The 15,762-nt window shown below is 44.6% G+C and overlaps 1 protein-coding gene across 1 annotated transcript in view; it reads left to right on the top strand.

Moving 5' to 3' along the window:
- The window catches only part of abcc1 (ATP binding cassette subfamily C member 1 (ABCC1 blood group)), a 38,674-nt gene that overhangs the window by 6,857 nt on the left and 16,055 nt on the right, over positions 1-15,762 (top strand). Inside the window, exons 9-19 of the mRNA XM_062532697.1 lie at positions 1,604-1,781; positions 2,465-2,626; positions 3,101-3,193; positions 3,583-3,786; positions 4,258-4,404; positions 5,329-5,416; positions 7,013-7,082; positions 8,065-8,191; positions 9,157-9,333; positions 10,145-10,312; positions 14,042-14,219. Of these exons, the coding sequence (XP_062388681.1) occupies positions 1,604-1,781; positions 2,465-2,626; positions 3,101-3,193; positions 3,583-3,786; positions 4,258-4,404; positions 5,329-5,416; positions 7,013-7,082; positions 8,065-8,191; positions 9,157-9,333; positions 10,145-10,312; positions 14,042-14,219 (1,592 nt within the window). The remainder of the gene's footprint in view (positions 1-1,603; positions 1,782-2,464; positions 2,627-3,100; positions 3,194-3,582; positions 3,787-4,257; positions 4,405-5,328; positions 5,417-7,012; positions 7,083-8,064; positions 8,192-9,156; positions 9,334-10,144; positions 10,313-14,041; positions 14,220-15,762) is intronic.

Raw genomic sequence — 15,762 nt, 5'->3', positions numbered from 1 at the left:
GGCTGCGCTTCTCCTGAAATCCACCACCATCTCCACTGTCTTTAGGGCATTCAGCTCCAGGTTGTTCAGGCTACACCAGCTTTGCAGCCGCTCAATCTCCCTCCTGTAGGCAGACTCATCCCCCCTGGATATGAGACCCACCAGGGTGGTGTCGTCTGCAAATTTCAGGAGCTTGACTGATGGGTCAAGAGAGGTGCAGCTGTTGGTGTAGAGGGTGAAGAGGGCGGGGGAGAGGACACAGCCCTGAGGAGAGCCCGTACTGGTGGACCTGGAGCCAGAGATGCAAGACCCCAGCTTCACCCGCTGGGTCCTGTTGGTGAGGAAGTCGGTTATCCACTTGCATGTGGAGACCGGAACCAGCAGCTGGGATAGCTGGCGCTCCAGGATGTGAGGCAGGATTGTGTTAAAAGCCCAGCTGAAGTCCACAAACAGGATCCTGGCATAGGTCAGAGTGGAATGCGTGTAGTGGAGCTCAGACAGCTGAGAGTGAGTGTGAGTGTGGGTTAAGTGCCACCTGAACATTGGAGTACTCCTGTCCTGGTTGAGTTTGGCACACAGCAGGAATTTTGTGAACTGGTTTTCCCCTTAGCTTGCAGAATCAGCGAAGGGGAAACCCATTAAAACTGAAAGCTGAAAACACACCATACCATTGATTTATAGTTATACTAAACCAATATCATATTGAGACATCCTTGCATAAACTTTTATATATCAATCTATTTAATCAGATTCTTCTGTAAAGCAACTCGCCTCACAGAGACTTGCATGTTGTGTTATTAGTATGTGCGCATCCTTGGAACCTGTGACCTGTGGCGTGACAAAGGACCAGTACTTCTGGCTTCTTGCTCGACTGGTTGTACCATGGAATTGAGCATGTGAATTCTTTTACGGTGCTGCACGTGACTGGACTTGAATGAGTGACATGATTTGACATGAGATATGAGTGAGATTTTCAGTGAGATTATGTGTGAGATTCAGATCAAGGATTTTCAGATCAAGGCGAAGACACAAGTGCTCCGCTCACACTCCTTCATGATGATGGAACCCTCTCCCGTTTTAATTCCCTCTTCCTTCAAGACGCTGAAGGCAGCATAGGCCGAAACGTGTCTGTCTTGTGACATGGTTTAACGTAATTAAATGAGTTATAGCTGCTCGAGAGTGTGTTTGCATTTTTGTTTTACCCGGTGTTTCTTTGTTTCCGCACCCAAAACCTTATCTTTTCCGCAGAGTTGAGCGCACCTACAGTACTTCTGGCCAATTCCCTCTTCCTCTCTCTTTCTCTTGTATTTCTGTTGCTCTCTTTGCTCTGCTATTTTGAATGAGAAATATGACGCAATAGACAGGCATATTTAACGGATTCAGCGTAGACAGATAACATAGGTAGCCGCTCGCTCAGATCCTGTTAGGACATGGTGTCATGTTTGAATTCCCTCTTCCTCCTCTTGCCCTCTCGTAGGCAGCTGATTCAGTTTGTGCTCAGCTCTCCCCCCTTCATGATGATGGAACCCAACCCTCTCATGTTTCTCAGGCAGCTGATTCAGTTAACCCTCATGTTTTAATTCCCTCTTGCTCTCCTCTTCCTCTCCTCTTCCTCCTCTCGCAGGCAGCTGATTCAGTTTGTGAACGACACCAGCGCCCCCTCCTGGCAGGGCTACTTCTTCACGGCGCTGCTGTTCGTGTGCTCCTGCGTGCAGACGCTCATCCTGCAGCGCTACTTCCACGTGTGCTTCGTCACGGGCATGCGGCTCCGCACCGCCATCATCGGCGCCGTCTACAGGAAGGTGAGGACGACGCGCGGTTACAGTTTCAATTTCTATTTGGTTTCACTTATGGAGCACCAAAACATTACGCATGTCTCATGGCGCTTTACAAAGTGTTAAACATTCAGAGAGAGAGCCCATGAGTAACTGGGGCGAGGGGAAAAACTCCCTAGAATTGGAGATGCATATAGAAAGAGACCTCGGACAGATCCACGACTCAAGGGCCCAACCCATCTGCCTAGTAGGGTCAGTTACAGTACAGTTAGGTCATAGTAACACTCAGCACTTTTCATTTAGCACACCTGTTACACCGGTTACCATGACGCTAGCTTATCACTGCCACAGTGTGTTTGACAGGTCGATAATGTAGGTTCTTTTGTGTGCATTGTAAACACCGGCATGACTGTGCTATCTCATCCATGAAATGTCAGGCATGGTTTTCTGCAAGGTTGTTTGCCACTAGAGCAGATGTTTGTGGCACCTGTAGACGAACTGTCTGTGTGTGAGTACCCGTTTATGGATGCACCGAAGCCGTAAACCATTATCAATTCCTAATTGATCAATTTCCGTCGTCCAACATCCATAATTGGCTTACCTTGCCCAGAATCGTTGCTGTCAAGCTCTGTAATGGCCACAGCACGGATCAAAGTGATCCCCCCCAGATGTCTCCGATGACTCGGCTATGATTGGCTGGTCTGTTTCAGGCCCTGGTCATCACGAACGCGGCACGGCGGACATCCACAGTGGGGGAGATCGTGAACCTGATGTCTGTGGATGCCCAGCGCTTCATGGACCTCATCACCTACATCAACATGGTCTGGTCGGCCCCTCTGCAGGTGGTACTTGCCCTCTACTTCCTCTGGCAGGTGAGTGGGATGCGTGTGTGTGTGTGTGTGTGTGTGTGTGTGTGTGTGTGTGTGTGTGTGTGTGAGTGGTATGCGTGTGTGTGTGTGTGCATATATGCATACATCTATACCGGTAAGTGTACAACTCAGCTAACCAGTACAACCAAGACTTGCACAGTACATACCTGTATATAGTGGAGTTGAGTCTTACTGTATGGACTGCTCCTGTGAAAGTGATTTAATTGTTGTGGTGATAGCCAGCCATCATTGATGGACCCCTAGACCCTACAACTATTCTCCCTACTAGAGTCTGACCAACTTTTTGAAATTGTTCACTGTCAAATTAATTATTGTATCGTTTTTTTTATTTGTATGTCGCTTTGGACAAAGGCGTCTGCCAAATGGCATAACCATAGCCATAGCAAAGCATAACCATACAACTGTTTCAGAAGACATGATCCTCCTTGAACAAACACACTGTTCTTTTCTCCCTAGAATCTTGGACCCTCGGTTCTGGCTGGTGTTGCTGTGATGGTGCTTATGGTGCCAGTTAATGCTGTCATTGCCATGAAAACCAAAGCCTACCAGGTCTGGTTACTCACAAAACAAGGCTCATTTTATTCAGGCTGTGTGTTTCTGTGATCAGTCCCAAAGACAGGTTTAAGATTAAGCCTAACTCCAGACTGAATTTTCTGGAAGGGCAATGTCATCTGATACTATTTCCTTAAACTAGTCTAAACCTCTAAATGAGTATAATTTATTTAACTGATCCAGATATACCAGAAACTCTAAGTGACTAATACTGATGTTGTTTTGCAGTAGCTAAAATGTTAGAGCTATGTTATGCTTAATAATTAGCTACCTTGCTAATTGTTGGCTAATACATACTGTATGTCAATTATATTACAAGAGCCATTGTCTCCAGAGCAGCGTGGAGGTACTAAATACTAGCTCCTTACCCCCCCCCCCCCCCCCAGGTGGCTCAAATGAAAAACAAAGATGAGCGCATCAAGCTGATGAACGAAGTTTTGAATGGCATCAAGGTACTCAAGCTCTACGCCTGGGAGCTGGCCTTCAAGGACAAGGTGACCGCCATCCGAGAGCGCGAGCTGTCCGTGCTCAAGAGGGTCGCTTACCTGGGCGCTGTGTCCACCTTCACCTGGGTCTGCGCTCCCTTCCTGGTGAGAACGCACTCTCCACATTCCCAAGCTAGCCACTCTTGGTGTGTGTGCGTGTGTGTGTGTGTGTCATAGTTCATTGTCATGATGATGTACTATATGCTGTCACATGAAGGTGTGCATCAAATCAGAGTCAAACCTGTGATTCTATTTCAGTCCACTCCTGTACAAGCCTTTGCTTGCCCGGTATCTGTACTTAGTGATATGATTTGTTGTGTCCTCCAGAGATACATTTGTATATGTACTGTATATTCTTGTCTTGAAATTGTGGCTTCTTAGGCAGGTTTTTGCACAATATACCGGTACTGTAGGCCTACATAATATGAACCACACAAGGTTATCTTGTGCACTGTCTTCCCCTGAAGCTGAATATGATTTCCAGAAATTATCTGAAAACATAAATGGTTTGATTCACAACTTGATGGCACTCAAAACAGTGTATTTGTATTTCCCTTGTGTCTTCTCCCTCTGTAGGTGGCCCTGTCAACCTTTGCCGTGTACGTGCTTGTGGACGATAACAACGTGCTGGATGCCCAAAAGGCCTTTGTCTCCCTGGCGCTGTTCAACATCCTGCGTTTCCCTCTCAACATGCTGCCCATGGTCATCAGCAGCATGGTCCAGGTCAGTCGCATGGCGTCCTCCCTTTGTCTCTTTCTGTCTTTCTGTCTGTCTCTCGTTCTCTTTCTTGCCATCTTTATCGCCGTTTCTCTCGGTCCGTCTCTGCCTCTCTTTCCCTTCTGGTTCTGTCTGATTGTAGCTGACTGACAGGTCAGGAAAACATTCTGTATAGGAAAAGTTTCTCATAGGTCTGTTGAAATTGCTTAACGTTGTGGGCTTTTTCTGGTTTGGGGGGCCTTTTGGCAACTTGTTTGTCAACAAACAAGACTGATCTCATCCAAGTTCCTCAGCCAGTGATGTTCTTACTCAGGAAATGTTGGCTGATAGTAAACAGACTACTGTCTGTTTATAAAAACAACAACTATCACTATCATTAAAAACAGTTTTAAAATATTGAAATAACAGTTTTAGATTTAATTACACTTGGGGGAGTAATTTAGGAGGAATTTTGATGGAAGTGTATGCTCCCTTTTTTCTCCTGTAATTTGAATTAGTAAATCTTTCCTGGGTTGATAACTGATATGTTTACAGGAGCATTGCATGAATCGCAGTGGCTTCCCCTAATGGGACAAGCCAAAAGCCCATTTTTTCCCTGAAAATTGTAGTTTCCTAACCCAGAAATAGTCTGAAACTTAGTCATTTTGTGAAGTAAAGGCAACATGCAATGGCAATTGGTGAGTCATCACTGCCGTCTGGCTCTGCCATAGAGCACTAGCAGCAATTAGAATCACCACATCTGTCATCGACAAAATCCCTGTAAAACCTTTTCTGTATGTTTTTCTATATTTACGGTGGCTCATTTGGTGTTCTCTGTCTCGTTTGGACTTGCCTGTTTTTGGTCGATCCTGTGTGTTCCCTCCTGCCCCCGTGGTGGTGATCGGTTGGTCGGTTGGTCGGTTGGTGTCTGTCCGTGATGTCGACCCCAAGGCCAGCGTGTCCATGAAGCGCCTGCGAGTCTTCCTGTCCCACGAGGAGCTGGACGAGGACAGCGTGGATCGCAAAGCCATCACAGGATGTAAGTTACCTCCTGACCTTCACATGTCTGTGGTGTGTCTGTGGCCCTCCACACTATAACTGCTATAGAGCTCTAGTTTTGCCATGCCACAATTGAGCTGTTTATATGAACGAAGACGACAACAAACACAGTTTGCTTGGCACCGAGAGTTATTGATGGCCTGGTAAAGCACAGTTCAGCTTGATTTAATTTTGTTTTGGAAAGCAGAGAGGAGGAATCTTTTGGGTGGAGTGGTTGGTTTTCTCGATTCCGAATCAGAAGTTGTAGAATGTTTTTGGGCACTGTGTGTTCTGTGAAGGATGTTGATTTTGAAATCAGATGTGCACTATCACCTGGAAGAACTGAGATTCCCATGTCTTCGAGCATGACACAGGCTATTGCAGTTAAAAGATTTGGTATTCCCTAAAGGTTAGGAAATCGCACTTGTGACTGAAAGGTTGCTGGTGTGATCCCTAGACCGAGTGGGAAATTGTGGGTGGGGGTGAACGATTGAATAGTGCTCTCCCCTCCTACTACACCCACAGCTGAAGTGCCCTTGAGCATGGCACCTAACCCCCAACTGCTCCCTGGGCACCTGGCTGTCCACTGCTTTGTTGTCTCAAACCTGCTTTGTTTTTACTCTCGTCGACCATATAGATGTCCCTCCCTTCCACATCATATAATGATGGGCCATATAAAACCAGGGTTTTTCTGTTGTTGTTTCTCTGTATCTCGTAAACATGTTTTTTCACACTATTTTAGTGTGTAAGCCAATGCCATATTCTAGTGGTTATAAGTAGGACTGCATACAGTATATGCATGGAGGCAGATAACTCACCTGAACACCACAGTTAGCATACTACAAGGGAGTCACTATCTGACCAGTGAGGGTTTTAGGAATGTAGATTTAAGTATGTTTAATTCATGTTGGATAACATGTTTGATTGAAAAGAGAGATTGTGCAAAGGAGTTGGGGGAAATTAATTCAATTGGTTCAAGTTGGCACTGAATTATCTTAGAAATATGCTTCCTTTTTATCCAGCCAATGTAGTTGTTGTAACTGTGTGCTTAAAAACGTCTTTCAGTAAAACTTTTCATTGGCAACATGAGTGCTTTGATAACAAGGAGGTCATGCATGCCAGGAGTGACTAATCACTGTGCAATCCATCAAAAGTGTTTGCACCAGTCAATATGCTCTTGGTGCAACAGGTCATTTATTCCCTTTTTAGTTCATGGGGACTGGAAAACACCAATTAAACCCTATGCAAACACAGCAGGTATACATGAATGGTCTTGTGAATGATAACTCTTCAGCAGAAAGAAAAACTACCTGATGTTTGCTGACTTGCTTTGCTCTTTGACATTCTACTGTAAGTGCCCACCTGATAACATTAAATATTTATTTGCTTGAAAGTGTTTCAGAGTGCTTGAACAACACAATGTTTTCCTCAGTAAGGCACATCGAAGGGGCCTGAGAGAGTTGATGAAATAGTGATAGCCATTGTTTCATGACTGAGAGAGGCTCTTGAGGGTGTCGCTCACTCACTCTCTCTCTCTCTCTCTCTCTCGCTCTCTGTCTGCCTGTGTCCCTCTTCCTCTCCCTCTCTCCCGCTCTAGCTCCAGACAGCATCAGTATTGTGGATGGTTCTTTCAGCTGGTCCAAAGGGGATGACCCCTCTTTGAAGAGGTAAGGACTATGGCTGACCTCTTCATTTGACAACATCAATCTAAAGTGGCTCTGTCTGTTTGTTTGGGTTAAACCCACTTGGAGTGTAAACTTCTGTTATAGTAAGTAATAAAGTTTTACGATGTAATTCCTATTCACAAGAACGATGATATATAGAATAAACAAAAGCCCCTGACACTGCCAAAGCAAACAAGGTCAGACTCCTAATTTTTGGTTTGGATCTGTGTTGTCTTTGAGAGGATGACGCATCATCTTCATTGTATCACCCAGACAGCAACACGTGGCTGTGGTTTACGTTGTGGTTGTTTGTAATCCTCACTGAAAGGTTGATCTCATCTTGTCTAAGCCAATGAGGTGCGAGAATTGAGACCGCTTGTTGACTTGACAGCCATAAAATGTGGCAGATTTTTATATCAGAATTATGCCGCAGAATATAAAACGTCCTTTACGTAACACACAATCATAACCTGATGTGAGATACAGAACTGCTGTCCCCTTTTATTTATTTACAATCCAATTGAAGTAGAATAGTGAAGGGTTGAGATGCAAAACCCTGTAAATCCGTCTGACCACTTTTCTTTTAAAGGAGCAATTTGTATCAGACTCCTATAGTCCTATAGAGGCATTTAGCGGGTTTTGAAGTGGAATTATTTAATTGATGTATGCAAAGTGCCCCAGTGAACTGCTGGCCCATCAATTTAAGTGCTGGTAAATCCTTTTGTGAACAATGTGAATACTCCTGACATTGACTGACCGTGTTTCACCACTTAACTCGTGAAGACCGGCTATATGATGATGATTTGGTTCTTCTGTAACCCTTCTCCCGTGCCTCACTCCTGCCCCTCATTTACCCTACTTTACTGCTTCTGCTGGTGGTGGTGCTGCTGGTGATGGTGGGTAATGCCCCCGCCCCCCCCCCCCTCTTAACCCTCTCGTTGCCCTTGTCTCAGGCTGCTCTGCCCCTCTGTCTCTCCCTGTGCAGGATTAACGTGCACATCCCAGAAGGCTCCCTGGTGGCGGTGGTGGGTCATGTGGGCTGTGGGAAGTCATCGCTGCTCTCTGCTCTGCTGGGGGAGATGCACAAACAGGAAGGGTCCGTCAGCATCAAGGTAGGATCAAGGGAACTATAATGCCTAGCAAGTGTGAATCTGACGCTAATTTAGCCCAGAATTTTGCCAGTTCAACAAGTTCAAGAAGTTCAACAAACTTTTTTAAAGGGGCCACAGTCCTGACTGATCTGTCATGTAGTTTGAACAGGCTCACAACGTCTGATTAGAAAAAGTCACAATCAGCATTCTAGCTCCGGTCCGATGTCAGAATAGGTCTCGGGATCATGACGTGAAAACTTTGCGGGCACAGCCATATTGGCAGCCTCACTCCTTAGTTTATTATGGATTACTATAGATTTACTCCCGCCTGTTAGTGTGTTCCTGTTACTTAGTTTTGCTTTCCTAGTCGTATGTTGCTGTGTAGTGGGGTGTAACAGCGCAACCCACGATCGCAAGAGGAAAAGAATCGCTAATACTATATTTCTGCATTCTTGTCTTCTGCATCTGAATGAATGGATTATTACATGCAGTGAGCTACCAACATGGCGGCAATATTCCTAGAATGCAAGGCGCGTGCCCGAGCCCTATTGTATGTCAAAGAATGGTTAGCATGAATAGCAAGTCAGATTTTTTCTCATTTGTCTTCTAGTGTGAGCAGTTGAAAGCACAGTGTGAGCACAGCAGTCACATCCAGTTGAAACGTGTAGTGTAGATGGATGGATGATGGATGGATGGATGGATGGATGGATGGATGGATGGATGGATGGATGGATGGATGGATGGATGGAAAGAAAGAAACTTTATTGATCCCCAAGGGGAAATGCAAGATTAAATGCAGTGAAACAAAGTGAAAGTGACCATTAAGGCAGCTCTATTTCCAAAATGATTATAAAATTAAAGCAGAAATGACAGCCACAGCTACAGCCTTAAAGTATTTTGTTGAGTGGCACTTGGAGTCTCCATAACTCCGTAACATGGATTCTCCATATACCACGGTGTGTCAAGAGTTCTTCCTCCTCCCACAGGGCTCAGTGGCCTATGTGCCACAGCAGGCCTGGATCCAGAACGCCACCCTGCGAGACAACATCGTCTTTGGGCAGGAGAAGAAGGACACGTGGTACCAGCGAGTGGTGGATGCCTGTGCCCTGCTGCCCGACCTGGAGATCCTGCCTGGAGGAGATGAAACTGAGATCGGAGAGAAGGTAAAACCCAGCCCCACCATCATGGGCACCTCATACATGATGGTAGCAGTTTCTGGGGTGCGAATGAAACAATCTGCACAGGTATCAAAAAACAGCATAACAGTCATCATGTCTATCCCATAATTTAACATTACCCTTGGGTACACAACCAGTCTAGAGCCACCACTGAAATTCTTTTGATCCACAACTTGTTGTGAAGCGGTTTATACTCTGGTACAGTCCCCTGAGGGTTTCGTGATTTTGAACAGTTCACTGAGCCGTCTAGTATCTGACTGCCCAGTGCTCTGGGGATAGCACAATAGATTGTAAGTTATGGAGCCAGCCTAGCCGAGCGGATAGGACAGCTCACCCACACTGGCACACGGAGCCACACCATTAATCCCCTGGGCGTCTAGCCTAGTCAGCAGACTCGCAGATCCGCTGTGGCAGTGATGAGTCACTAGCCGTAGCCTCGGTCACCAGACGGTGGCCCGGGCCTATAATTAAATGCCCTGTAGTAGCCTCTGGGACCAGGCTTAGTGCATTCCTCAATGAATGGTTGCTTCGTAATTTTTTGTCAATGGGTGCCTGCCTGATTATGACTGTCACTGTTTGTGTGGACGTCTTCCATCTATCTGTTGTGTTTGTCGGTCACCACAGACTGAAATGTTGACTTGAGTCTCGAAAACTTGTGTTTTCGTGGTTGTTTGTTAAATATGATATTATCCTATTGTTATTTTAACATTTTATGTATCCCCACTTTTCGTCAAGCAGTGCAAGTATAAATCTCAAAGTAGCCCTTTACAATATTCAGTATGTGTTTGGTCTGTAGGGTGTTAATCTGTCAGGTGGTCAGAAGCAGCGGGTGAGCATGGCCCGGGCAGTGCACTGTGACTGTGCCGTCTACCTGTTGGATGACCCTCTGTCGGCCGTGGACGCCCACGTGGGAAAGCACATCTTCGAAAAGGTCATCGGTCCTCAGGGCCTGCTCCGGGGAAGGGTAAGGTTTACTGCAGTCGCACTTTCAGTCCAGTTCCACTACATTTTCTATCCACAGCATTGTTGTTAATGATGATCGTGACTTCACTGGAACACTTCTTGAGAGAAAAGGGTCTTACAGTAATTCATTCGGAATGAAGACTACAGGAGCCAGTTGCATAGACATACTGACAACAGTCTGTGTCCGAAATGGAAGAAAACGTCTTCTAAGACAGCATTCGGTCGCATAGAGGCATGCCTAGATCAAATATGTATATAAAATGCTTTGTTTTGCCAAATTTAAGGCAGCGTAGATGTATCCTTCTGCCTTCAAATAATTGTGAGCTGAAAGATGCAGTCAAACATTACGTTATTCTGCTTCCTGGTATCCTGAGGGGTATTTCACAAAAGCAGAATTAAGACATCCAAGATAATCGATAAAGCCAGGTTTGACATAGCGTTCTCTAGTCATCCTTGCTAAACTCGTTTCACTAACGCCAATCCAGGATGAACAGGAGCGTCTATGTCAAGCCAGGTGTAAGTTATTCGGGATGTGTGCGCGTTCTCGTTTCTCCCCCAAATAACTCACGGTTGGAATAAAAAAGACGCAAAAAATAGCGTCTTGCACTCAAAGTTAACAACCGCTTTTGATATAGACAACAACGAGGTAAAGTTTTACTTTTTTGGATGGGGAATCATGATTATTTCTGTTACATAGCGGGAGTAGGTGTGTCAGACCAACTGAATGCAAATTTACGTATGCACCCACGTGTGAGAGCTTCCTTGTCTCAGCACGCAACGTCATTAAAAAAACGCTTGCCTCCGCAAAGATGCACAAAGTATGACTATATATATCTTTATTCTGTCTTTAAACCAAATTAGTTGAAAACACCTTCGAAATATGTCCCCTCCACTTCCAATCAACTACTACAGTAGGCTATTCATTAAACGTCAGTCAAAAAAAGATGCAAACAACGATTTTGTAATTACATTGCATGTTAAATGCAATGTACTGTTATCACTGTTCTTCTTATCGGGATAATTATTCTGCTTCCGACCAAAATCAACGATCAAAGGCTCTAAAACCACTGAACCGTTTGACGTCATTCAAACACTCATACACAGGTCTTGTAACGGAGATTTGTTCTATGTATTTTTCACATTTGTGAACTTTATACTTTTTGAGATATTTACGATAAAAAAGTTTAAAATTCCCATAGAGTTTACATTGAGACCCTTTGGCGGCAAAGACTAATTGTTACGTCAGTGCTCAGCTGTCAGTAATCAAGGATCTCTGAGTCTGATCCAAAGCCATGGCATCACCACTGCGCTAAACCAGGCTAAACGTGAATGTTACGTTACGTCTACAGCTGTGAAAACATTCTACCTTGCCACTGTAATCCAGGGCGTTGTCGTCTTGTCTCCTGTTAGGCTACTCCTTACTTGATTTGTTTATATCGTTACAGTAGCCTAACCGGTTTGCTCTCGGTAACGTTATCAACAGCTAAAGACAATCTAACCTAAAGACAATCTAACCTAACGTCAATGTAAACACTGTATTTACTTAGCTAACGACAACCAAACTTGCTCCAGGCTAACGTTTAACGTCGGGGTAGGCTGCAAGGCGAACAGGGTTTAGCAAGCTAGTCGTTAGACTTGCCAGCCAGGCAATCATTTAAAGCTTTCGGTATCATTCACAAATTAAAAACCTAAGCTTATTGTACATTCCTATTAGGACAATCACGCACCTGAACACACTTCGAAGAACATACTAGCTCATCCTGTAAAATGTGTAGCCTACATAAAATATCCTAGGCCTGTAAGCTAACGTTACATTTGCTAGATATCCTACCTGTTGCTGCATCATCGTTGATTGGCGTTGTTTGAGAATGAGATTGTATTCCGTATTCCATGCCTACTTTTAACCTGCTTGAAGGCTATAAGCTATCCTACCAGTCGTTTCACCACCAAAGTGTCAGCTCTTGCAACTCGTTTGAAGTTGGCAACTTCATTTCAGTCTTTTCAAATTCTAATAAATGAAGAGTTATTTTCCAAAATAGCCTAATAGGCCTATCCACAATTTTGATGCATTTTCATAAATCACTTTTTAAATGTGACTTTCCAAGTAGCCTAATTTCAGTGGAATTGTAATTGGGTTATTGTTATTTATCTATTCGTCTGTGTAGCCTAGTTGTCTTTTTAACTATAGGCCTAATACAATTATGTCAGTAACCTTTTTGCATTTACATGCAATGGTAATTCCTTCCATGGAATTACATTTTCTAGTTAATTATAAGGCCACCATAATTTAAATGCTATCTAAATGGTATTGGGCAGACATTCTGTTGTGTTTTGCGAGTAAACGCAAGTAGCAAATAGTATAAAAATGGAATACAGCTCTTTCAAAAATCGCATGCAGGTCTGATTTGAATGACAGCTAGCTGAACCAATCAGATGTAATTACCATTAGAATTAACTTATCTTGGCTGTTAGCCTGGTCGGGAGCAGGCTAGCTTCAGAGAATAAATTCCCATGGCAACTTATGTAGCATCTCTTTTGTGAAACCGAGTCAAGGGTAAGTTCATCCAGGATAACCAAAAAATCCCGGCTTAATCCCTTATCTAGGTTTTGTGAAATACCCCTCTGGCAACAACATTCTGTGTTGTTATTGTTTTGGTAGGCCGTCCAAAACAAAGTTTGTAGCTGGTACCTTGATGCCTGTTCTGTTTCGGACAGAGCCTTAGTCATTAAATTAAGATCTTGACTAATTGTTAGTCAGACTATCGAAAGAAGCCTGAACAAGACTGTTGCATAAAATAAACCCATGGCTGTCTTTAGTACGTCAGACTAATTCAAATTGTATTATTGGAACACTGGAAAAGTATGAAACTGAACAAATCTAAACAATATGGCCGACAGCTAACTAGCAAATGCAGAGGAGTGTAAGGCCCGTTCTCCACCCAGTGGTTTAGTGACCAGACTTCAGTTAATGAAACTATTCATAATGAATAAGATATTCATGTCAGTACATACTGTACAGTATATTTTTGTAAAGCCACAGACTGGAGTATCCCACCATCATGATTCTTATATTGCCAGATGCCAGACAATCCCACCTATACAAATATGAATAGATATTTTTACTGGCATGCTTCCTGGTGACCTCAATGGGGTATGGGTAGCCCAGCATTATAGCATGTATAGAGGGCCATTACAATGACCAAGATATGAGCTTAAAAGTAAAGGTAGCAAAATTACAATGAAAATAGCCTAGACTTCAAAGGGTTAATGGACCCATTTACTTAAAGCTGCAGTCAGCAAGTCTGGCAGATTGAGGGGATTTAGCCAACATTTTGAACAGTTCACAATTCTCATGCCCCTCCCCCACTACCACCAAGCACCCTCCCATCGAGTTTGTGCTCATTAGTGACTGTGCATGAACTGTGATTGACAGACAGATCTCACACAGCCCTGTGCTTATTGGACCAGAAGAAGGGGGAGCGGTGAACATTTGCAAATCAAATAACAGGCTCTAGGTGGAGGTAGAAGCGCAGGTTTTTTTTCTAAAACCGGCTGACTTATGTTGTTCTGTCGGAGCATAGTGACGGTTTCAATAAATATGATCAAAACCGTTTTGCAGGCTGCAGCTTTCAAATTCACTGTCAAATACACTCACTGCTGACTCTTGTCAGTGACTCATTTCATACCATTCACATTGCTCCATTCAATTCTTCTCTGTATCCCTGCACAGACTCGTGTTTTGGTGACCCATGGGCTGAGCTTCCTGCCCCAGGTTGACCTCATCCTCGTGATGGTGGACGGCGAAATCACAGAGGCGGGCTCCTACTCGGAGCTGCTGGGCCGACAGGGGGCCTTCGCCGACTTTGTCCACACCTACGCCAACGCCGAGCAGACCGAAGAAGAAACAGGTGACCCTGCAAAAGCTGTAGATACTGTACTGTCGCTTGCTTCTGTCCCAACATGTTATTATATTTTTTTATTTTACATTATATTTACACATCTGTCCCTACTCTTGTGTCATTCCGTCATGTATTGTTCAGATGACTGTGAAGGGTGTGGGCATGTCCTGACCCCTGTGATAAGGCATTTTTTTTGTTAAGCTGCCCCTATCTGGGTATATCTCAACACACCATCTGTTTTGCATGGTGGGTGATGTGAGGTTTATCTGTCTATGGATGTGCAGCACACACATGCGCCATGCGCATTTGAACACTTAATGAAGCATCATGGAGTTTTTTGTATAAATCTAGCAAGGTACCGACCTGAAATCAAGCAAAGGCCTTGGAAATACCACAAGCCGTCCAGGTGGTTGGTAAACGCTCTTTTTGTGCTGTTGCTCTTTGAAGGCTTTTCGTACATTTTTGTGTGCCGTTCCAACCCGGGCCACTGAACAGTATAGTTTGTGCTGTGCTGGATGACAAGTGGGAATGACTGGTGTGTTTGTCTGTCTTCCACGTGACCATGGTCCATCCAAATTAGTTTGAAGATGATACTAATAGAGGCTCATGAAAAACATACCTCAGGAAGTGGCAGATTATTACATAGTGTAGGTTGTAGATCAGTTAGATTATCAGAGTGTTGACATTTCATTACAGAGACTCCTACTAGTTGTCCTGTCAAAGCCATGTGTTTTTTGGGGGTAACTAACTACAGTACAACAGTTCACTGATGTGACTGTGTTTCATTGCTCAAAAGCTGCTGAAGCCCCCTTGTGGCCACTCTGTGTGTGGCCAAGATTTCTGTATTTCTGTGAATGGTCAGTTTGCCTTTTTAGTCAAGGTCTGCAATAGCATAAGTCTGCAGGTCACATCTGGTGTTTTATATTTCACATGGTTCCTGTAGATTAGGCTAACGTTTATTTATTAATTCATTTATTTATTCATACAAATATTAAGGCTCAAACTGACTGGAAAAAGGACTCTAGTAAGAGGTCTTAGAGCAGTGGAAAATGGGCCGCATCCACCGCTGGGCTTCAGCAGGAGCAGGTTGGTCTACCCCCCAGACGGCCAGGCACTCTCACTCACGGTCCTCAGCTCCGGCTCTGCTGGTGGGAGTGCGCAGGTTCAGTGATTATAGACTCCCGGGCCACCACTGGCGTGCAGCTCATGAGATTGACTCCAGTCCAGTCACACAGAGTGAATAATTGCGCTAGTGTGGCCAGACCCAGCAGGCCCCCCAGACAGCTGCGTGTGAATGAGCCTCACCTCCCGGAGAAGCCTAGAAGGCTGAGGACAAACAACAGACGCAGTCTGGAACTCTGTGAGCTTGCTTTTCAAGGGAAGCTTTGGCTGTGTACTGGCTGTATCTTTGCTTGAGCTCAAGCCCTGTGGAAATGTATCAGGGGGGTTGGAAGTGAAGGGGGGGGTGGTTGACCAGGCCTTTTCCCCCTACCAGCTCTGATAGATGACCACTGTTGAGTTAATGACTTTTATGTCGTAGGTTTGAGAGGAC

This window comes from Sardina pilchardus, chromosome 3 (genome assembly GCF_963854185.1).
Source record: "Sardina pilchardus chromosome 3, fSarPil1.1, whole genome shotgun sequence".
Classification (NCBI taxonomy): domain Eukaryota; kingdom Metazoa; phylum Chordata; class Actinopteri; order Clupeiformes; family Clupeidae; genus Sardina; species Sardina pilchardus.
This window is presented reverse-complemented; position numbering and strand designations above follow the sequence as displayed.